We start from the raw sequence: 23,786 nt of genomic DNA, 5'->3' as shown, positions 1-23,786 counted from the left end.
GCAAGATGGAAATGTTCTCCCTATTTTATGACCTGCACTTCCCTTTACCTATGATGAATGCCATGAGTCAAATGCCATAGGAAACTTATTCTCACTTTTGGGGCCAGCAAAGGCTAGCCTGGTTCTAGGCAAGACGAAAGCAGGGAGCAGTCCCACAAAAGAGCCTGTCCAGGACTGATCCAGCAGGAGATTTCAAGGGCAACTGGGCACCCAAATGACCCCAGGGCAATTAGATCAATTTTTTATCACTCAGGCTCCCAGCCTTGTATTATCTCCAGGCCTAACTGCTCCCATAATAGTCCTGAACTACACTGGATGTCCTAAGGCTGGGTCACTGCTACCCTGGACAAGCACTCCTAGAGCTAGAAACAAAGGATGAGTGGGCAGGGTAGGCAGAGCACCATTTATTGGAGCCAACCCCCATCTATCAGATGCCTGTTGACAAGAGCTCAGTCAGTGATTCTGGAGCAGCTCCTCCCAACAGATGGGCTGTGAAAAAACCTCTCTCTCCAGCCAGAGCTCATATGAGTAGTGGAAATCCTCAGGCAGATCCAACCTCTGCCCCAGCACACTCTGCAGGCAGTTATCCACAGGTGAAAACTCAGAGTCCTGGGGTCTGTCATACCGGCGGCTGTTAAAAGCCTCAATGTTGGCCCTCAAGGTGCATTCTTCTGCTTGGAAGTCCCACGGCCTGGCATCAATGTCTGTGTTGGGAAGATTAGAAAGAAAAAGATGTATACACCTCAGGACACTGTTCCTCTTAGCACAGAGCATGGTCTATGGGATACCAACAATGCAACTGCTCAGAATTTCCTTTTTTGTAAAAAGCAATGTACAAAGTAAGTATATAACACTCTGCCAGTCAGGTTTAAAAAATATACACATGCCCACATACATATGCTTATATATGCAGAGACTATCTTTGGAAGAGTCTAGAAACTGGTTAACAGTGATTACCGCTGAGAAGGAAATGAGGGCCCTGAGGGAGGTAGACTTCTTTTTATTGTATTTCCTTTCCATTATTTCACTTTCTTGCTAGTTATATGTATTATATTTTCCAAAACAGCAGCTCGGTTCCCTTTATTGAACTTTCCTTAGGAATAGGAGTTTCCCACTTGAACAAAATCACAGTTTTCAAGGAATGGTAAGAGGCAGGAAGGGGCACAACAAGGAGAACCAGAATGAAACAGTTACTGAAGACTTTCCTGATTCCATGGAACCTCCTCCAGCACACGAAAAATCTATATGCAGCTTATGTTAAGATTATGAGGTGGGGCTTCCCTGGTGGTGCAGTGGTTAAGAATCCGCCTGTCAATGCAGGGGACATGGGGTCGAGCCCTGGCCCGGGAAGATCCCACATGCAGAGCAACTAAGCTCGTGCACCACAACTACTGAGCCCACGTGCCACAACTACTGAGCCCACGCGCCTAGAGCCCATGCTCTGCAACAAGAGAAGCCACCGCAATGAGAAGCCCACACACCGCAACAAGGAGGAGCCCCCGCTAGCCACAACTAGAGCAAGCCCGCGCACAGCAACAAAGACCCAATGCAGCCAAAAAAAAAAAAAAAGAAGCAAGCAGACAAATCCAGAAGGTGGATATTCTGCAGAACAACTGGCTTAGTTCTTCAATTATGTCAGTGTTATGGGCGGGGGAAAAGAACCCTGCTAGATTCAAAACAAGTAAAAGGATATAACAATCAGATGAAATTTGCGGTCCTGGGTTGGATTATGACTTGGAAAAGAATAGCTTTAAAGAATATTTTGGAGCAACTGGGAAATTCTGAACATGGACTTGATTATTAGATAAAATGAAAATGTACTGATATAGAAAGGTAGAAATAATGTTAACTAAAAAGAGAAAATTATACACAACACTGTAAAGCAACTATACTCCAATTAAAATAAAAAAAGGAGAAGATTACAAAATAGCATACACAATTTGCTTTCACTTAAATAAAATGTAGGGCTTCCCTGGTGGCGTAGTGGTTAAGAATCTGCCTGCCAATGCAGGGGACACAGGTTCGAGCCCTGGTCTGGGAAGATCCAACATGCCACGGAGCAACTAAGCCCGTGTGCCACAACTACTGAACCTGTGCTCTAGAGCCTGTGAACCACAACTACTGAGCCCACATGCCACAACTACTGAAGCTCACGCGCCTATAGCCTGTGGTCCACAACAAGAGAAGCCACCACAATGAGAAGCCCACACACCACAACGAAGAGTAGCCCCCGCTTGCCACAACTAGAGAAAGCCCATGCGCAGCATGAAGACCCAATGCAACCAAAAATAATAATAATAATTAATAAATAAATAAAATGTATATGTAGAGGAAAAAATCTGTATGAACATACAATAAGATTTTGGTGGCAATCTTTGGACAGTTCAAATAGGGCATAAATATGGTAATATTGTAAAGTGTTTGCTTCCTTGTATTTTCTAACTGCTTTGTAATAATAAAAGGTTATTTTATTTTTAATAATGTCTCAGAGAGACTGTCATACACAGTGAAATAAGTCAGAAAGAGAAAAACAAATACTGTATGCTAACACATATATATGGAATCTAAAAAAAGAAAATAAATGGTTCTGAAGAACCTAGGGGCAGGACAGGAATAAATACGCAGATGTAGAGAATGGACTTGAGGACATGGGGAGGGGGAAGGGTAAGCTGGGACGAAGTGAGAGAGTGGCATGGACATATATACACTACCAAATGTAAAACAGTTAGTGGTAAGCAACCGCATAGCACAGGGAGATCAGCTCTGTGCTTTGTGTCCACCTAGAGGGGTGGGATAGGGAGGGTGGGAGGGAGACGCAAGAGGGAGGGGATATGGGGATGTATACATATAGCTGATTCACTTTGTTATACAGCAGAAACGAACACACCATTGTAAAGCAATTATACTCCAATAAAGATGTTAAAAAAAAAAAATCTCTCAGAGAAACCTGTCACTTAAAGGAATGTTTTGAAAAGGGGTAATTATCCCTCAATTGACTTGTTCTATAAAATGGATTTTAATAGTTTACATGGGACAGGGTATGTGCTGGAATTTGAGGCAGCGCCTTAACGTTTGTTATAATAGCACCTGACTATAATCATATATTTTCTCATCTAAAATATGTAACAATTCATACCAAAAGAGTAGAGACGCCTGTTTAGTTTTGTTTCAATCCTGGGCAACTCCCAGAGGTCAAAAGCTCTGAGAATACTCACCATTCCCATAAGCCCAGTCATCATTCATGCGGTGGCGTACTTTCTGATAAATGGCTGACATGGTTTTCATGTTGCTTTTCCTCCACTGGCGCCCGAGGTACTTGGTCTGTATTTTTAGCAGCTTCAGCACATAAAGTTGCAGCATGGCCTGTTTGACCTTGAGGGCCCGCTTTAAGATTGGAGCAGATTTAAACACTACCAGCATCTGCCCATTTAAAGAGGGATAAGAATGAAGAAAGATAAGGATCTAAAGTTTCTTTGGAATTTCCAACTCACAGAAAAATTAAGCCAAACCTGGCTAACCTCAGACTACCCTGGGGAGCTTTGGAAAATCTATGGTCCAAGCTCCACTTAGACTTAGTCTTTAAGAACAGAGGAAGCACTCCATTTATATTTCACAATTCAAAATTTCTAATATTCAAAGTGCAAAAAAATTTTGTCAGCCACACATCCCCTTTCCACTGTTACCAGTTTTCTGTGTATCCTCTGGAGATAATTCTATGTATGTGTATGTTACTTTTATTAACAAAAATGATAGCAACTACATACCCTTTCACCTTGTTCCATACCTTGATTTTTTTTGAATTTTATTTATTTTTATTTTTTATATTTTTTATACAGCAGGTCCTTGATTTTTATTTAACAATATATTTGAAAATTATTCCACAGCAGTACAGAACCATCGCATTCTTTTTAATGATTGTATTAATATTCTATTATAAGGATGTACATAAATAATTTAACCAGTTGGTATTAATGAGCATTTACGTTTTCTCCAATCTTTCATGATTACAAAAACTGCTGCAGTGAATAATCTTAGACTTGTATCATTTGAGATGCGTGACTATAATCCAAAATACAATGGTAACTTCCCTACTAGAGCTGCCCTGAGGGAGAGTCCATATTCAGCTCCCTGAAAAGAAATGGACCGGTAAATAATTATCATAGAATAAGTAACCAGAATTAGGAGGTGCTAAGTCTTATGGAGCGTTCAGTGTCTATAAAGCTCGCAAAGCGAGAAGTCCATATTTACTAAAGATAAAAAAAACCCAATTAGGTGGACACCATGATCTGAAGCTCCACTCACCATGGTTCTGGAATGCTTCCATTTGGTCAGTTTATTGAGCAGCCTCAGAAGGTTGATGCAGGAAAAGAGGTTCCTCCAGCAGAACTGGTTGTTGTCTCCAGCTTCCTGTAATAAGGCATGCTCATCATTATCTCAACACCTATAAGGCATTCCTTCCCACAGAAGTATGGAAGTCACTGTTGGTCAGTTTAGGTGAGGCCTTCCATATGAAATGCTACCTCCTTTCCATCCCGCTCTTCACACAGTGAGGCGTCAAGGCATGCAATATTCTTCAACTGAAAACACACAGCTGCCAATCCTGGAAGACTCTGTACCTAGAGCAAGTACTGGCTAGAAAGATGGTACATGAACATAGAAACTTCATTTAAGCAAGCTTTCTTGTGTAGCTTTCTGCTTTAACATCAGAAAAGAGATGATAGAATTTTGCCCCCATATACTCTACACTTAAGTAAGCTATGTTTATAATTGCTAAGAGTTATTCTGGTAGATTTCAAACTATTGGGTTGGCCAAAAAGTTCGTCCGGGTTTTGTAAGTTACAGAAAAACCCGAACGAACTTTTTGGCCAATCCTATATATTGTATGGATCTGATATTCATTACAATTAATTCTTGAAAAAATCAACCTCCACCCTCCTTTATCAAACCATATTGCAGTAAACTGCTTCATTCTCTAGCATGGAAGGAAAAACGGCAGATGGCTTATTGGAACCAGGTGTTTCTCTTGAATGTTTCTTGATAGCTTGTGAGCACCCAACCAGAGATAACAGATGGATGTCAGATCAGAAACAGGTAACTACTCATAGAAACATCTTTCAGGGACAAAAATAAGAGTCTGGGCTTTGGGGCTTGCACCTATATACTGGTGTCAGAAGCTATATAAATCAATTAACACACTTGGTGGTCAAACTAACATCTTGGAAATTTCTCACGTCTACAATGTGAGAGAATGTAGGAGTGGGAGATGTGTAGAAGTGAACTGCTTACTGGTGAGTGGAAGATTACCCCCCTCCTCTCCCAAATTAATTTGAAGCAAGCAAGGCAGACATACATCAACTGTGGAATGAACAGCCAAGACTTTTGAGAATATTAGGCTCTCCTAAGAAAGAAATAAGATTGAGGATCAAAAAGGTGCAGGGAAACTTTTCAGAAATATTGTTTAGAAATAATGTTCTCCTGCGAATTCCCTGGTGGCCCAGCACTTAGGACTCACCACTTTCACTGCAGGGGCCCAAGTTCGATCCCTGGTCAGGGAACTAAGATTTCACAAGCCGCGCGGCACGGCCAAAAATAATAATGTTCTTCTTCCTCTAGTAAATGTTCAATATTGTGTTTAGAACTAGTCCCAGGAAAGCTGTTTTCTCTTTTTTTTTTTTTTTTTTTTTTGCGGTACACGGGCCTCTCACTACTGTGGCCTCTCCCGTTGCAGAGCACAGGCTCCGGACGTGCAGGCCCAGCAGCCAAGGCCCACGGCCCCAGCCGCTCCGCGGCATGCGGGACCCTCCCGGACCGGGGCACAAACCCGCGTCCCCTGCATTGGCAGGCAGACCCCCAAACCACTGCGCCACCAGGGAAGCCCGCTATCTGTTTTGTTCTAAGAGAGACTTCCATGGGAGCCTCCACTCTAGTGCAAAACAGATCAGGTTTTATAGATGTTACATTTTGTGTGGCTAACAGAGGAGACAGACTCCTAAATGCTTATGTTTTAAAAAGAAGCAGGGGAAACAAAAACATAAGAGAGAAGTAAGTATATTTCAGCTGTGAGCTTTCTTCATCCTGACTTCTAATACGGTAGCTGCATAAAAAGACTTGCATCCCTTGTGGGATATGGGAGTAGTGGCATGGTCTTGGAGAAGCGGCACTGGACTAGGCACCAGGACACACGGGTTATGGCTTCAGCCCTGGCTGTGTCACCTTAGGCAAGTAATTTCCCTGTTTCCTGTAAGAGGCTGAACTAAGATAACCTTTAAGATCCTTTTATCTCTGACCATTCAATAATTCTGTGGCTTACTTTCTCCAGTTGGCTTAAAAGTTAAAGTTTTGAGGGAGAGAATGCTGATTGTGGCTGCCTTTTTCTCAGAGCTGAGTCTCAAGAGTCCCAAGAGCTGCCCCAGTCCCCTTCTGAAGGTAGTCTCACCTGCCCAGGGCCCTTCCCTCTGATAATGCTTCCCTGATGTCCATAACTAGCCCCACTTCTTGCATCACCAGATGCTGCCTGGAGTGGGCACTGAAAGCACACACGCTGGTCAGCGGCTCTCCCTGGAGAGCTGAGTCCAGGCTTGTTGTCTTCTTTGCTGGAGCCCTGCTCAAACCTTCTCCCTTCTTCCAACCCAACAAATAATCTTTTTCCCAGAAAAAGGTCCATGGGTGCCCTTTCAGAATTGCCTGTCTTGAGAGTTTTTTCTTTTTATGTTCATTTAAAGCAGGTTTGGGCTTCCCCGGTGGCGCAGTGGTTAAGAATCTGCCTGCCAGTGCAGGGGATATGGGTTCGAGCCCTGGTCCGGGAAGATCCCACATGCCGCGGAGCAACTAAGCCCGTGCGCCACAGCTACTGAGCCTGTGCTCTAGAGCCCGCGTTCCAAAACTATTGAAGCCCGTGCACCTAGAGCCCATGCTCCACAATAAGAGAAGCCACCGCAATGAGAAGCCCGCACATCACAATGAAGAGTAGCGCCTGCTCACAGTAACTAAAGAAAGCCCGTGTGCAGCAACGAAGACCCAAAGCAACCAAAACCAAATAAATAAATTTATAAAACTAACTAACTAAATAAAGCAGGTTACCTTCTTCCTTCCTCTTTTTTTTTTTTTTCAGGACTCAGCATATTAATTAAGATGCAAACTTCTTCATGGGGATATATTTTGTGAACAGCAGCACTTGGCTGTATTCTCTTGTTCCTGGTACTTAGCAGTATCCAAAGCAAGACCTTTACTCACTTTCAACCAGCTAAAATTAAAAAAGAATTGCCCATGTTCCACTCTCACAAATAAATATTTGTTTGCATACACATTTGGTCTGAAGATTCAGTTTAGCAACCACATCCTACCCTTTCAGAGCATTTCTAAGGCCCTACAAGGGTTCTACTCTCAAAGATCCATCCATAGCTCAGCTGAGTGAGCCAAGCCAAATAAAAACCCACGCTCTAGACTTCCCTGGTGGTCCAGTGGTAAAGAATCCGCCTTCCAATGCAGGGGACGCGGGTTCGATCTCTGGTCGGGGAACTAAGACCCCAGATGCTGCAGGGCAACTAAGCCCATGCACCACAACTACTGAGCTCTGGCGCCTCAATTAGAGAGCCTGTGTGCCGCAAACTACAGAGCCCATGTGCTCTGGAGCCTGCGTGCCACAACTAGAGAAGAGAAAACCCACACGCCACTACTAGAGAGAAGCCCGTGCTCCGCAACGAAGAACCCACGTGCCACAACGAAGGATTCCGCATGCCTCAACGAAGATCCCGCATGCCGCCGCTAATACCCGACACAGCCAGATAAATAAATAAAGTTAAAATGTTAAAGAAAAAGAAAATATATTAAAAAAACAGGCTTAAGACAATTAAGTGGATAATTAACTCAGACGACTGTGGGAAGGAAGAACAGAGTGTTTCTTCCTTTTGTACTGAGGAAATCAGATTGGTTAGAATCTGAGCACTGGAAGAGACTTAGCTGTTCTAGTCCAATGCTGTTATCCATAGAAGCAAAACCTGAGGCCTAGAAAGAGGAAGGTGGTCTGGCCAAGGTCACATGGTAAGTGCCCCAACCAGGGCTTGAACATAGATTTCCAGTATTTACTGAATTCTAACACTTTGTCTTTATTTACTGTTCATCTTCTGATTAAGTTACTGCTAGGTTAAGGACCCAGATCTAGGTATCATCAGAGTTATGATTCTCAAAAGTGATGTGAGGAGGTATGGAGGAAGGAGAAAAGAAAATTTCAGAGTCATGTGGGGAGCTTTAGCAAACTACTTGTGCCCTGGGAGGGACCTGGGCATGTGAGTTTAAAAAATCACCCCATTACAGAAAGGGTGACAACCAGGAAAATCGATAAAATGCAAAAAAACCATTTATCCATGGTTCTTCCTCTGTATAAATACCTCATGGAAAATGGATATATACCTTATGATATGTTCACATTTTGTCTAGGATAGAGAAACAATAATGCTAATGGTGATATTGCTTTTAAATAGTGATGGTGAATGTCAAAACAAAGACTTTTATTTAAGGAGGTCACAAATCACTGGTTAAATAATGCCTAAAAGGAATGCTAGAGACCTTAATACCTGAACAAAAAGAAAACAAAAATAAAAACAATAACAAAAATCTTCTGGAATATCTGTAAATATCTGGATTAGGAAGTTATAAAAACTAATAAAGATAGATGAAAGGATCAGGTATATAAATTTAAGTGATATGAACATATTTTTATAGGTATTTCTGAATATAAATCATACCCAAATTTGAAGAATTTTGCAATGAACTACCTTTTAAGAATTAACTTAATAATTTCACTTGCCTAGATCTGAAAGGAAATGACAAATATTTCTTTGCAAATGGCTAGGTCATGCAAATTCTTACCCTCTGCTTTGGACAACACTTCACCACTCCACCTGCTTCCATATCAGTAGAGGGTAAGACTGGGCAAGATACTAAGAAACTTCTAGGTCTGATACTCAATGACTCCAAAATATAATGTATATTTAGTTAGAAATTATAAATGCATTGTTGTAATAACATGATATATGTTATAAATTACATATAAAGTAAAAAAGGATATTAATACATACAAAAGATCTAATATATCCCACCCCTAAAGCATCATGTTGCACACCCTATTTTTCATACCATATCCTCTAAACAACCATCCAGATGCTGAGCATCCTACAGTACTTGAGGCCATACCCACTGCCTTCTCTAGCAACCTCCTTCTAAAGACCATACCTAACTTCCACACAATCATACATTCACCATCCTTCTCTTATGTTTGGAATTTAATTTTTTCCTAGTTTAGTGGATTGAATTTGAATACAGACTTTTGGAGATCTAGAAATTGTAAGGCTTCCTGCACCAGGTAGGTGAGGAAACTCTTCAGTACATGAGTAAAGATGGCCTATTGTAGAGCTAGATATTTTGACAAGATGAGAAGACCATAGAAATTAATGTGCCATTAACTTTGCCTTTATTTCATGTCCATTATATGTGTAGTCGGAATTCCAAATGAAGTTGAACTCAGTTCAAATACAGAAAACTGAGAAAATATGAATCAAGACTACCTTAGCCAAGTAATTCCACTTCTAGGAATCTATCTTAAGGAAATAATCAGAGATGAGGGCAAAGATTCATGCGTAAGGATGTTCATTTTGGATTTATACAAAGAACATTGAAATAAATGCCCAACAATAGTAGAAAAAAATCATTTTTTTAAAATTAAGTAGTGTAATATTATATGTAGCTATTAAAAATCATGTTCTAAGAATGTTTAATAAAATAATATTGTGAACATTTAAATTTTACTATGTGAATTGAAACATATGTAAAGTCCTTATTTTATTAAATAATATGTGTGTGTATATATGAGTGAATATATAAATATATATGGTTAACTGTAGCAAAATATTAACAGTGGTTTATTTTCTTTCCCGTATGTTTCTGTATTTCCCCAATTTTCTGCAATAGTATATATCAATTTTAAAGTCAGAAAAAAAAATTGAAATGTTACTTAAAGAAAATCCTATACATTTAAAATGCCAGTACATTTTCTGTGCTTACAATTAATTCACTGAGCCTGAAAAAGACATAAATCTTACTCATATAAACACTACTCCTTTCTGAGTGCAGAAGCCATCAGTTTAGATAAACAAACCACTATACTGAGGATCTATGTGGAGTAAACTTGCTAGTTAAGTCCATGACTGAGCTCAGGGAAATACTTCTAAGTTCAAGTAAAAAATAAAACAATCTGTGGTTACCAAATGAAACCACCAGGCGCCACTGTTGCTTCACAGAAAGGACAGGAATCCCTAGCATGAATCTGTTTTTCATTAAGAATAGATACATGCTTTTTTTTAAAAAAAAAAAATTTCATTTATTTATTTATTTTTGGCTGTGCTGGGTCTTCTTTTCTGTGCGTGGGCTTTCTCTAGTTGCGGCGAGCGGGGGCCACTCTTCATCGCGGTGCGCGGGCCTCTCACTGCCGCGGCCTCTCTTGTTGCGGAGCACAAGCTCCAGACGCGCAGGCTCAGTAGTTGTGGCTCACGGGCCCAGCCGCTCCACAGCATGTGGGATCTTCCCGGACCGGGGCACGAACCCGTGTCCCCTGCATTGGCAGGCAGACGCTCAACCACTGCGCCACCAGGGAAGCCCAAGAATAGCTACCTGCTTTTACCTACTCTTAGATAACAATAAAGTCTTCTCAGAGGCATAACAAGTATTTCAATAATTTTCTGTTCATATCCCAAAAAGTTAATCAGAAGAGATAAGAAAGTTTAGTTCCCATCAATTCCTACTTATGGGATTGAGAAAAGAGAACACATTGTATCAAGAAATTGATTCAGGTCATAAAAGCTGACTTTATGTTTGTTTGTTTTTGCGGTATGCGGGCCTCTCACTGTTGTGGCCTCTCCCGTTGCGGAGCACAGGCTCCGGACATGCAGGCTCAGCGGCCATGGCTCACAGGCCTAGCTTCTCCGCGGCATGTGGGATCTTCCCCGACCAGGGGACTAACCCGTGTCCCCTGTATCGGCAGACGGACGCTCAACCATTGCGCCACCAGGGAAGTCCGACTTTATGTTTTGAAGTACCCTACTAACAGTAGAGCTTTAATGCTATCCCTGTACCACTGTTTCTGTGAGAAAGTGCATTCCTCATTCCAACTCTGAATGACAGGGCTGCATGTCTCCACCCTGGCTCTGCTACTTTCAACTATAAAGTTTTGGCAGCTATTTAACTTCTCCATCTATAAAACACTAATACGAACCTCATACAGTTGTTTTAAAGATTGAGGAACATCATAAACAGGGTTAGACAACTTATTACCTCTCTCTGCAGAGGTAAGAAGCTCCCAGCTTCCTTGGCTGCTGAGACCACATCTAAGTAAGAGATGGAATCTCTGCCCCGGTGCTTAAAAAGGTGCTAGACCTAGTGTCTCAGGACATGGGTCCTTCTCTAATTCAGGGTCTGTCATGAGGAGTGGACCTGACGAGTCACTTCATCCACTGGGCCCTCAGGTTTCTCATCTTTGAGATAGGGGGTTTGGCCAAACGGCTCTCAGGTCCCCTCCAGCCAAGAATCCTATGGTTCTGTAAAACTTGTGCCACAGAAGGTACCATTCTACTTTTGCACAATAAACTTCTCTGATGTGACATCCTGCAGGTATTAAAGTTGGGGGACAAGGGGTTGGGGCACACACAGGTGCCATCATCTGATCATTTATTAAGGTCCTTCCGTGTACTGAACATGGTGCTCGACTCTGAGGATATAAAATGAAGATGATACTACCTCTTCCTTTAGGGAGTTTTCAGTCAAATGGAGAAACAGATACATATAAACCATTACAGTGCAACAGGGTGAAGGTATGGGCTGAGGTATATCTAAAGAGTTGTAGAGATGAGATAGACACTTGATTTCAATATGCTGTTCATCAGCCAGTTTCATGGGATTCAGAATAACTGAGGGACTTCTATGATTTGCCTAGAACTGTTTCCAGCATGAGGAACTTTCTGGGTCATCCTTCTGTGGCCATATTGAATTTTGCCTCAGAGAGACCTAGGTAAGGTATTTTCTGAAGTACACACCCCTGGGTATTTTCTGTAGCACAGCAGAAAGAAGACAGATAATTGATTTAGGCTAGACCAGAAGAGATTCTCCTGCCATTTATCACAGATATTCACACTCAATTTCAGTCCCATTATCTTTCTAAATTTCCTCTCCTCAGTGTTTTTCACTGACCCTTTTCTCTACAAAATGCTATGCTTAGCTTTTCCAAATCTTTCTCAACTGGGTCAGCAGCTCTAAACCCCTACTACCTCTGTGCTCTTGCCAATATGCCTCTACTGATCTGAGACTCCCAAACCAGGGCATTAGGGGGCTAGAGAAGAAAAGGAAGAGCAAATGCCAACCTCTGCCACATGGTAATTTCAAAGGGTATCAAATCCCCACTTGCTTACCAGACTCTCCGTAGTAAGCTCTGGCAAATCCTGGATGGTACAGCATGGGTAATCCAGGACCGAGATACTGCAAGATGCAGAGATAAGGACAGGCTTTAAGTAAATGGCAATGGCAGCAAATGGCTATATCTGAAAGGGCAGGAGGTATTTCTCTTCAGCAGGCTGCATCTATTTCCAAAACTGCTTAGTGATTTCAGCTGAAACTGAGGGTTCTGGTGCCAGGCAACTCCAGATCCAGTCTCCTCTCCTCATAGCCATGAGAGGAACCAACAGAATTCTTTCAGGCTGGCCCCTATCTGGCAGAGGCAAGAGAAAGCAGAAGGAGAGCCTCTGTATAGCCACCTTTCTCCTCCCTTCTTTAAAGGAATACATAAGCTTGTGTGCATTTGTGTTTCTGCATTTAAGTGTATGCTTGTGTGTATGCGTGTACATAAAATTGTGCTCCCAGAGATGCTGCCCAAACTCATCCCAATAATAACAACCTGTGGAAGTGAGAATGAAATGAAGACCTCTCCTCTGTCTCTTACCAGATGTTCCTGAAATTCAGGAGCTCTGGGGAATGATCACAGAAGCCACTCCTAGAGGAAGCTTGAGACAGAGGCAGCTTCCTGCAGCAGGGCCAATCTAGTAGCTCAAGAACGGTAATAGCATCTGCCCCCAAAACAGACAGTGGGGAACTGCAAGGGAGCTAGAGGCTCTGCGGTGAGCCCAGGGAAGCAGGCATGAGTCAGCAGGGGAAATAAGGCACCACATGATGACAAGGACACGGTCACTCGAAATGACGGCTCTCTTTCTTTCCTTTTCTCCCTTCTTCACTGGTACAATGCAGAATTTAGACTAGCTAATCTCTAATGCTCCTTCTGGTTCCAACATTCCATAGGTTACAAACACCAATCCATCCGAACTAGAGTAGTTGGAAATGGGTAAAGGATGTTGGCAAAGCATAGGCTATAAAGAGGAATATGGGGTTCCTTCAACCTGTCTCTACATTTCAAAGTCAAAACTTCTATCCAAGCAAAACACAACAATTTATTTGACTAGAAATGTTGACCTTTGTTCAAGAAACCCACAAAGGTAACCTAAGGGAAACAAGGTAGGAGAGGGGAGGGCAGTGGACCTACCTACTGGATTCTCCCAGGGCTCTGCACTACCCCATTAGGATAAACATTCTTGGCTGGCTCATCTACTTATCTACCCACCTCCCACTGACAAAGCCCCATGGCAAAGTAGGTACTGGCAACCAGGAAATGAGGGTGGGAAATCAAGGATGGATTTGTTCCAATCTCATTGTACTGAATTCTAGCCTAAGGGGGCATAAAATAAAGTTACAAGTTTCTAGGATATCTAGATTGTAAGAGCCATGAGGAAACTGCAATAATGAGCTGTAGGTGCTCAAGTTCTCAAGATCATGCAACAGTAAAGCTTACAGGTAACGCATGAGAGGACCACTGTAACCAGGCCAAGCTTAGCAAACGGTGTAGTCTGGCACTACCACTCTTCCAACTCCAAATTGAACCTGATGGACACCTATTGGATTGTCTGCCCCTGCTTCTAGGCCCATGGTACAGGGGGCATTTAGTTCGTGAACCCCACTCCCCAGTCACAGCTGATTGATCCAAGGGTGGGCCTCTAACCCTGGGAATGTGGAACAGGGATTGAGAGCCAGTTCAATCTCTGAAGTGGCACAGGAATATGTTTAGTTCATGTGGGCATATTTCACTAAGTGGCCTAGGAAGCAGACAAAACTATTTGTCAATGAGAGAGGAAAAACTGGAGTGGAGGTACAGAGGCTTGGTGGCCATAGATGGAGGTGGAGAGCTTCCTGGGCTCCTTATGCTACAGACCAACCCTGAGGTCCAGAGCTGCATCTCTGTTCTAGGTTCCTCGAGATGATATACTGCCCATTTTCTCCTAACAAATTCCCATTCTGTGTGAGCCAGGTCCAGCTCTTTTTGGTTCCTTATCACTAAGAGGGTTGACTGATACACACAGGTACCTTCATGAAGCTGTGACCCTTACCCAGCCCGACCTACACTTTCATTTTCCCCGGTAACCCAACTAGTATGCCTTAAGTGTCTTTTTTTTCTGGCCGTGCCACACGGCCTGTGGGATCTTAGTTCCCTGACCAGGGATCAAACCCGGGCCTTCGGAGTGAAAGTGCAGAGTCCTAACCACTGGCCAGGGAATTCCCATAAGTGCCATTTTTAAGGGGGGTGGTGCCCAAGTCTCTCTGCAGTTAGGAAAAACCCATTCTCCAAGGCTTCCTCCAAACAGGAAAAGTAAAGCACTCTCATCTATGTTTATCTTAACTAATGCTTATAAAAGCTATATGATATAGTCAGAGTAGGTATTATTCTCATTTTAAAGATGAAAATACTGTGTCTCAGAGAAACAAAGTGTCTTACACTTGAGATGACACAGCTAGCAAGTGGCAGATCCAGGTCAGGAATCCAGGTCCCGTGACTTCAGGTTCTGTTTGTGTGTTTTAAACTACATATAAGTAGGCTGCCTCTCCAGGGTGGAGTTTCTGGCCCTGCTGACAGACTGGTGGGGCAATATCTCCTAGCCCCTCTCCAGTCACCTCAAGTGTCAGGTCAGCCTTCTTCTACTTTACGAACTTTGCCTCTGGTAAAGCACTTCTGGTCAACTCTACTGATTATCATGCTTCTAGTTTTTGTGTAAGTAGCAAACTGACGAACAAGGATCTACTCTGTTAACCCCCCAAGTTCTCACTTGGCTGGAGCAATCCATAGCAACTGTGATCAGAAAGCAATTTATGCTTTAACCCTGCCTCTGCTGCTTACTTAAGGGGTCTCACTAGCATGTTATCCTTAAGTAAGTCAATTAACCTCTCTGAATTTGTTTCCTAATTGGTGAAATGGGAATAAAACTTATTGTGATATGTCTTAGCACTACTGAGGAGATTAAGTGAAATAATGGATGTGAATCTCCTGTATTTTTTTAAACTACAAATTGATCTAAGTAAGGTTCTATTATTTATCTTTAGTTACAAATTCTGTATAACACTTTACAAAATAGTGTGATTGATCCAACTTATGATTTATACTAAAATTAGGGCTGACCAGACAAGTAGGATGCTTCACAAAAAATATTTTCTGGATCCTTCTGCCATAGGGCTGAAATTTCATCGTTGCAGTTTCATTTCTTTGAGTCATGGCATTTTCAGTTTTCAAAACTATTAAAATACAAATATCTTTGTGAAGAGGCCAAACCATACACCCCACCAGTAGCACTTCAAGGAAATTAAATTTGACAGTGACAGCTCTAAGACAGAAAGGACCAGGGACACCAGGAGAACAGAAAGTCGGCTCTGAGACGATGTAACTTCTCAACCATCCCAAATATCCCTTTGAAATAAACCTGTCCAGAGTTCTTACCTGTTTTTGGCAGTGATGTAGGACAAGATATTTTGATTGAAGAACTTCAGGATCAATGGAATGCAGTTGGCAAATACCAAATGTTGTGATACATATTCAAACTAAATTAAAAGATCAAAGCAGAAAGGATGCTTATTTGGGGGAGAATAGAAGGTCTGTATGAAAAAAAAAAAGAGGCAAGTACAATTCTAATATCCATTCCTAAGAATATCCACTGTCCACTTGTGTTATCAGTCTTCCTGTCTGGGAAGTGGGAAGAACCATCTTCAGCCAGCCCATCCTACAGAGAAGGGGACAATCTGCAGTGTGTGTATGTTGCAAGCACCTGACCAAAAGCACAAAACATAAACAAGCCAGAGAGAAAATCCCACTCCAGATAAATAGAAAGAATTGCTGTCAGATTTGTTCCTAAGCTCTACAGGAAAGGAAGGCTCCCTGAGGGAGTTGTCTTCCATACCAAAGCCCTGGCTCATAGGGTTTCAATTGTGATTGATATAGCAGGAACAGGTGCAGCCCAGCAACTGCTGGCATCACTCAGTCAGGATGGATACGGCACACAGTAACCAAATGAACCACTGGAATGTGGGCTCCAGCGTGAGTCTGGTTCACTATATTAGCCCCCATACTTAGAATATCAGTATTTTAATAAATGAATCAACAAGAGTCCTTCAGTCAACAGATACTACACTGAGAATAAGTCCAAGATCTTTTTGATGGGCTGAACACCAGAACATAGGGCTACATTTTGCTCTCTTGAATCTGGATGGGGTTTGCATCCAGGAAGACCTATTGGGGCAGTGTCATGGAGTTGTGTCACCTGGATTTTGCCCATGATACACAGAGGAACATCAGACACAGTTTGTCTCCAGATCCAGAACCTAGACTGCTGGGAAGTGTAGAAACTGGGTTGAAAAAGCAGAAAATTGTAGTGTTTTAAATCCCTTAGCTCTTCCTGATCACCGAGAAATAGCCATGGCAGCAAGCTAAGCTGCCCTTTGCTCAGGTGTGTGGTTAGCAGTGGGGAGTCAGGTTGTGTTGCCCATTTCTCTCTTCTGCCTTAATACTTTCTCCCTGGCAGCTGACCCAGGGTATTTTCCAAAGCCTCAGATGGAGAAGCCAATGCATACCTACTATCAAGTGATGGAAAACATTTTTCAGTTTGAGACATGTCTGTAGCCTTGTCAGGATGCACTGACCAGGGCAAGACCCATCAAGCCACCCACCTGTCTGGCTGTTGATCCACATATTGCCCACCAAAAGCAGCAGACAGAAGCACACATACACAGTTCTCTTTCTACTAGGAGCACTATTTCTCATCCATCCCTACTTCTTCCAGCAAACACTGGCAGAAGAAGTGTGAGTACTCAGGGCACCTAACACACCCAAAGATGTCTCTGAATGTATGAAAGTGGAGAAATATCCTGGTTGTACAGTCCAACCTGCTATGGACACATACCCTGGAGGGGCTTCCCTGCACTCTGAGGTCCTGCTCTTCTACCAGCAAGCTTGGTTCTGACTCCTTAGGAAGAAAATGAGGCAGAGGCCCTGTGCAGGAATGAGAAGGCTCCCTCTCCTCTCCATGTCTCACCACAGAGAACATCCATTCACTGCCCCCATGTTCTCCTATATCCTGGCAACACCCATAGCACCAAGTCCAAATTTTTTAGCATGGCAAACAGTGCTTTCATAGGGAAGCAGGTTCTTAACCTTTTTTAGCCTCAGTGGAATAAAATAAGACCCAACTTGTAGGGTTGAGAGAATTAAATGAGATCTTACATGAACTTAACAGAGTGCTGGCCACATTGTAAGTACTCAAAACTGTGTGCTAGCATATGTATTATGATCTGCTCCCTGCCATCCCCTCCAGCTTCATGTATCACCAGACATTCCCACTCCCTCCACTCCAGGCAGAACTCCAGCAACATTTAATTAGTTTCCAAGGTACTCTGCTCTCTCCCTTCTGGACTTTCACAAATTAGCTTTTCTGCTTGAAATGCTTCCTGCTACCTTTCCCTGACAACTCCCGTATCCTGGCTAACATCTGTTTCTTTAGGACTCAGGTTAGAAGTCACATCTTCTCCACCTCAGGTTGGATTAGGTGTTTCCATAGCAGCCAATACTTACCTGTATAACAGCACTTATCACGCCATAATTGGCTATTTATACATCTGTATCCTTTACAAAACTTCAAAGCCCTTAACAGCCAGAAGTGTGTCTTATATAGAATTACATCTCAAATGTTAGAGAAGTGCTTCACGGGACTTCCCTGGTGGCGCAGTGGTTAAAAATCTGCCTGCCATTGCAGGGGACACGGGTTTAAGTTCTGGTCCGGGAAGATCCCACATGCCGCAGAGCAACTAAGCCCGTGCACCACAACTATTGAGCCTGCGAGCCACAACTACTGAAGCCTGCGCGCCTAGAGCCCATGCTCTGCAACAGAAGAAGCCCACGCGCAGCAACGAAGAGTAGCCCCCGCTCACCACAACTAGAGAAAGCCTGCGAGCAGCAACGAATACCCAATGCAGCCAAAAATAAAAAAAGTAAATAAATTAAAAAAAAAAGTGCTTCACATATAGAAAAGTATGCTTAGCACTCCCCCACTTCCCCTTTTTGTGGCATGCTTGAATCCTGTGGTCCATTGCTTCAAAGCTGGCAGGGCATATTCCCAAGAAGCTAGGGATTCCTATGCACAACCGCTGGATAATGTTCAAAGGACACAGACATTTGCAACTTTCTAGGACAATTCCCCACTTCCCACCCCAAGCTTGTGCAACAGGTACCTAGATTCCGTGAGACAAAGGAAAGGCTGAAAGATGCTTAGCTGGACTTCAAAGGCCCTTTCGTTCCTCCTTTGGGAGACAGGACCTGGAGGACACCTGAGACATGTGGAGAAGCGCTCTAAGCTGCTCACCTGGTAGATATGATTCAGTTTGAAGTGTTTGAGGAGTAGCAGGAGCAGGGCAGAGATACTCTTTACAATGATCTCCTTGTGCCTGTTCACATCAATGCCCAACTTCATGCTCTGGAGAACAGTGATGCTACAACGGGGAAAGGAAGAGTCAGTGCAGAGGGTGACCTTAGAGCAAGGCCTACGAGGACCCAGGTATTTGGGTCAGATACAATAAACACAAGAGAGCCAGAACTTCAGAAACCTGAACTGTGCTAGGGAAACCTCCAGAGTTCCCACTTATGAGTCAGGAGAAAAGCTCCTCTGATCTCTTTGTTTCTCTCTCCTTTGGCAAGCTCATCCCTTGGCAATGTCCACCCACATACATGTGCAGCCAGTAACTGGCACTGATGTTACCCTCCAGACTCTCAATTCTGAGCTGAAAAGAGCAGAGCAGAGAGCACTGCAGTGGAAAGGGGCTACTGGTGGCAGAGAGGAGATCTCTTTGGAGACAATCCCTGTAAGTGTTAACAAGGTGAGGTGGGGACTAAAGAGACCCTGCAGACAAGGTAGCTAATATTTAGCAGCGGCCCCAGTTGAAGCACTCACGGCATCTCCTCAGGCAGGACATCTGCCAGGATGTTGATAGAGTCTGTCTTAGCCTTGGATGTAGGGGCTGCAGCCAGTAGAATCTTAAGTAGAGCAATCTGGGAAGTAGAAAATGAGGAAATCCCCCCCATTCAACAAGGTTATTCTTCCACAATTCAACAGCCTTAAGAGAAATGTTTTAAAGCCTTTCTCTAAGTTCTTCCCTCAATAACCAAATCTGCCCAGCCTCCAGAAGAGCAAACAGGTGCCCTGTCCTGACAGGCTTGCCTGTGAGGCTAAGGAGCCAGAAGGGAGCTTATGGGCTGTTCTGCTTCAAGACTGCTCTTTCCAAAGAGGATTGAAGGAACAGAGTGAGAGGGGCAATGCCTAGAAATTAGGTGGGAGGTATAAGCAAGATCTCCCTCCCCAACCGTTTTCCTTCCTCTACCTCAGACCATCAGCGTCCTCACCATCATAGCCTGAGGCCAACTAGGACACCAGAGGCCACGGCAGACCTCAGGGGGACTAAGGCACTTACTTAGGAGGAGGGCCCCCTCTGCATCCTGCAGGGACCCACCTCATTCTCCACCCCTCGCAAAGAAGGACTTGGGAATATAGCCAAGTCCTTCTTCCTCTGGGAGGAGCCCTGAGGAAAGCTCAGAGAATGCCTTACCTGAAGGGTGAAGGCTCAGGAAGCAAGCTCAAATGACAGATGGCTCAGCTTAAGAGGGCTCTCAGCTCTCTATTCCTCACAGCTGAGAAGGGAAACTCTGGCCCAGCCATCTCCTTACCATGTACTGGGGGAGGCTATACAGCATGCCCTGGTAGAGGATTTCACACGGCGTCTCTGGTACTACCTCTTCCCCCTATGGCAAGAAATATACAGTTTGCCCAGGCCATTTTCCAGTTGACCAAAACCTATGTTTCCTTGGTTGTGGAGGGTGGGAGGAAAAGATCTGGGAGTCAGATCAGGATTCCTACCCTAGCTGTGTTAACGATTCATTGTAGGACCTTGGGTAAGTTACTTTCCCTCTCTGAGACCTAATTTCCTCTTCCTAGGATCAGTGGGCTGGTCTGGATGACCTCTGAGGGCTCTTCCAGCCCTGAGAATCTATGATTTTGGTTGTCCTGTCATCTGGAATCAATCCAGAATTCTCTCTCTGTCACTCTTGCTAGGTCAGGAGTCAGAACTCCCAGCAACGCAGTGGTTAAGAATCCGCCTGCCAATGCAGGGGACACGGGTTCGAGCCCTGGACTGGGAAGATCCCACATGCCATGGAGCAGCTATGCCTGTGCACCACAACTACCGAGCCTGTGCTGTAGAGCCTGTGTGCCACAACTACTGAGCCTGTATGCCTAGAGCCCGTGCTCTGCAACGAGAAGCCACCGCAATGAGAAGCCTGTGCACCGCAATGAAGAGTAGCCCCCGCTCACCGCAACTAGAGAAAGCCCATGGGCAGCAATGAAAAGTGCAGCCAAAAATAAATAAATAAATAAATTTATTAAAAAAAAAAAAGAACTCCCACCAAGGAGTTGGCTCAGACTACTGCTTTGCTGGACATACTTGGGCTTAGCTCAGGCCACAGGTACGCCTGGGACACTGGAACTGACACCCCACACAGAGGCACTTCCTATGGTGTCAATCTGAGGCCATCTGAGAGCTCCGGGTTGCTCCAAAGTCAGAAAGGAGAGGTAGGTGACTCAACAGAGAGGGTTAATAAAGGCCTGGAGAGGCAGGAAGGGGTATTAGCAGGGAGAATTTTAGGTGGAAACTATTTTCTTCCCTTCTCCACTACCCTCTACAACATCCCTTCCTCCTTTCTGACCAGGCTCCTCATGCACAGTTCTGTCCTTGTGATGACCCCACTTAAGCCCTTTATCAGAGTAGCCCTTTATCAAGAGGCTACTCAGGCCACTGTCGTCTTTGGCCAGTGCAGTCCTTCCTCCCCCTCCAGGTCGCTCTATTACAGGACAAGGGTCACTGCCATGAGACCCTGAGGCAAGGAGGAGTAACCAGGCCCCTTCTATTCTGCTGCTTAAATGGATAATAACCCTGGCAATCCTGCATGTTTGCCTTGCTGTTCTCTAAAAGGCCTATTTCATACGTTCTCCCCTCTCTTCAAACCAATCCCCTCATCCCACAGCCCCTCAACAGTTGCTGACCCTACCTCTCACTTCACGGACAAAACAGAAGCAATCAGACAGGCACAGCCTCATTTTCTCAACACCAAATCTATCAGAGTCTCTACCTTCCTTCTTGACATGAAGGATGAACCACCCGTGCTCCTATCAAAGGCTACCCTCCGCTGGTGCTCGCACCATTTTGCTTTATCGAATGCATCAGTTCTATAATTATCTCCTCTCTCCTGGATCAACCCTTTTAGGACATAAACACACTCCAGTATCTCCTAGCTATAAAACATTCCCTTGACCCACATCCTCCTTGCGCTACCACCCCATTTCTACCTTCCTTTTCACAACAGAACTTCTATGTGGTTTGTCTATGTTGACTAAGTCTACCTCCTTTCTTTACATTCCCTTTTCAATACACTCCAACTAGGCTTCCGGCCCCACCACTTCACTTGAGGTTGCTCTTATCAAGGTCACCAGTTATCTCTATGTTGCCAAAGTCAATGGGCACCTCAGGTCTTATCAAGCACCATTTATTAGCAACATTTAACATAGCTGATCATCCCCTTCTTCTTGAAAGACTTTTTTTTTTTAAATAAATTTATTTTATTTATTTTTGGCTGTGTTGGGTCTTCGTTGCTGCGCACGGGCTTTCTCTAGTTGCGGTGAACGGGGGCTACTCTTCGTTGCGGTGCACAGGCTTCTCATTGCGGTGGTTTCTCTTGTTGCAGAGCACGGGCTCTAAGCACGCGGGCTTCAGTAGTTGTGGCTCACGGGCTCTAGAGAGCAGGCTCAGTAGTTGCGGCGCACGGGCTTAGTTGCTCCACAGCATGTGGGATCTTCCTGGACCAGGGATCTAACGTGACCCCTGCATTGGCAGGCGGATTCTCAACCACTGCGCCACCAGGGAAGCCTTGAAAGACTTTCTTTGCTTAGCTTTTATGGCATCACAATCTCCTGGATTTCCTCCCACCTCACTGAGGGTTTTTCTTTTTTTTGGCTCCTTTCCTGAATCATCCCATCCTTGACATATTGGTGTGCCCCAGGGCTTTGTCCTGGGTTCCATTCTGTCTCTATCTTTACTCCCTCCTCAGGTTATCTCAGCCAGTTCGAAGGCTTTTAACACTGTCCATGAGTCAACAGTTCCCAAATTTATTTCCCTAAGTCAGTCCTCTCTCTAGAACTCTAGACCCATACACCTAATTGCTTGGCTGCTCTGCATGGGTGTCTAATGGACATCTAAATCTTAGTACAACCAAAATAGAACCCTTGATAAGACAGAACTCCTAGGAATTCCCTGGCAGTCCAGTGGTTAGGACTCCATGCTATCACTGCTGTGGGACCGGGGTTCAGTCCCTGGTTGGGGAACTAAGATACTGCAAGCCGCACAGCACGGTGCCCCCAACCACAAAAAAGAAAAGAAATGAAAGAAAAAGAAAAACAGGGGGAAAAAAACACATTAAAAAACCCCAAAAAACAGGGCTTCCCTGGTGGTGCAGTGGTTAAGAATCTGCCTGCCAATGCAGGGGACACGGGTTCGAGCCCTGGTCTGGGAAGATCCCACATGCCGCGGAGCAGCTAAGCCCGTGCGCCACAATTACTGAGCCCGCACTCTGCAACAAGAGAAGCTGCCGCAATGAGAAGCCCACGCACCGCAATGAAGAGTAGCCCCCGCTTGCCGCAGCTAGAGAAAGCCTGCGCGCAGCAATGAAGACCCAACACAGCCAGAAATAAAAATAAATTAATTAAAAAGACAAAAACAAAAAAACAGAACTCCTCATCTTGACAAATGGTACTTATTCTTGATTGCCCTTTATGTGTCTCTATCCACAGCCAATTGAACTGCAACTCCTGTCAGCTGTACCTCCAAAATATAAACCAAATTCATCCACTTCTCCCTATCTCCACACTTCCTACCACCATCTAAAACACTATCATCTCTCACCTTGACTATTTTAAGAGCTTCCCAACCTCCCTGCTTCCACTCTTTCCTCATCCAGCCTTTACAAAGTAGCCAATGGTTTTTATTATAAAAAGACAGATCATGTCACTCCCGGGTTTAAAATCTCCAAAGGCTTCCCTTTGTCACTTGAATCAACTTCAAGCTCCCTATCTTCGCTTAAATGTCCTGTGTAAAGTGGCCCCAGGCCACCTCTCTGACCCCATCTCAGACAACCTTCCCCCTCCCCACTGTGCTCCAGCCACACTAGCCTTCATCCACTACCTCTAACATTCTGAGCTTGCTCTCACCTTCTTAATAAGTCTGTTCGCTCTGCTTCGAATGCTCTTTCCCCCGATGTTCTTACGGCCAGCTCCTTCTTATACCTC

General features: G+C 44.0%; 1 protein-coding gene across 1 annotated transcript in view; it reads right to left on the bottom strand.

Annotated features, from left to right (window-relative positions):
• Positions 1 to 453: 453 nt before the first annotated feature.
• STRIP2 (striatin interacting protein 2) overlaps positions 454 to 23,786 on the bottom strand; it is a gene marked incomplete at both ends in the record, with an annotated part of 41,534 nt that continues 18,201 nt past the window's right edge. The window contains 8 exons of the mRNA XM_082846217.1: positions 454 to 704; positions 3,216 to 3,420; positions 4,303 to 4,407; positions 12,456 to 12,522; positions 15,854 to 15,954; positions 18,765 to 18,891; positions 19,350 to 19,447; positions 20,120 to 20,194. Coding sequence (XP_082702343.1) covers positions 454 to 704; positions 3,216 to 3,420; positions 4,303 to 4,407; positions 12,456 to 12,522; positions 15,854 to 15,954; positions 18,765 to 18,891; positions 19,350 to 19,447; positions 20,120 to 20,194 — 1,029 coding nt within the window. The remainder of the gene's footprint in view (positions 705 to 3,215; positions 3,421 to 4,302; positions 4,408 to 12,455; positions 12,523 to 15,853; positions 15,955 to 18,764; positions 18,892 to 19,349; positions 19,448 to 20,119; positions 20,195 to 23,786) is intronic.

This window comes from Leucopleurus acutus (genome assembly GCF_964270905.1).
Source record: "Leucopleurus acutus genome assembly, chromosome: 9".
In the NCBI taxonomy this organism is placed as follows: Eukaryota; Metazoa; Chordata; class Mammalia; order Artiodactyla; family Delphinidae; genus Leucopleurus; species Leucopleurus acutus.
Note: the sequence above shows the minus strand (reverse complement) of the source record. Positions and strands in the feature narration are given on the sequence as shown.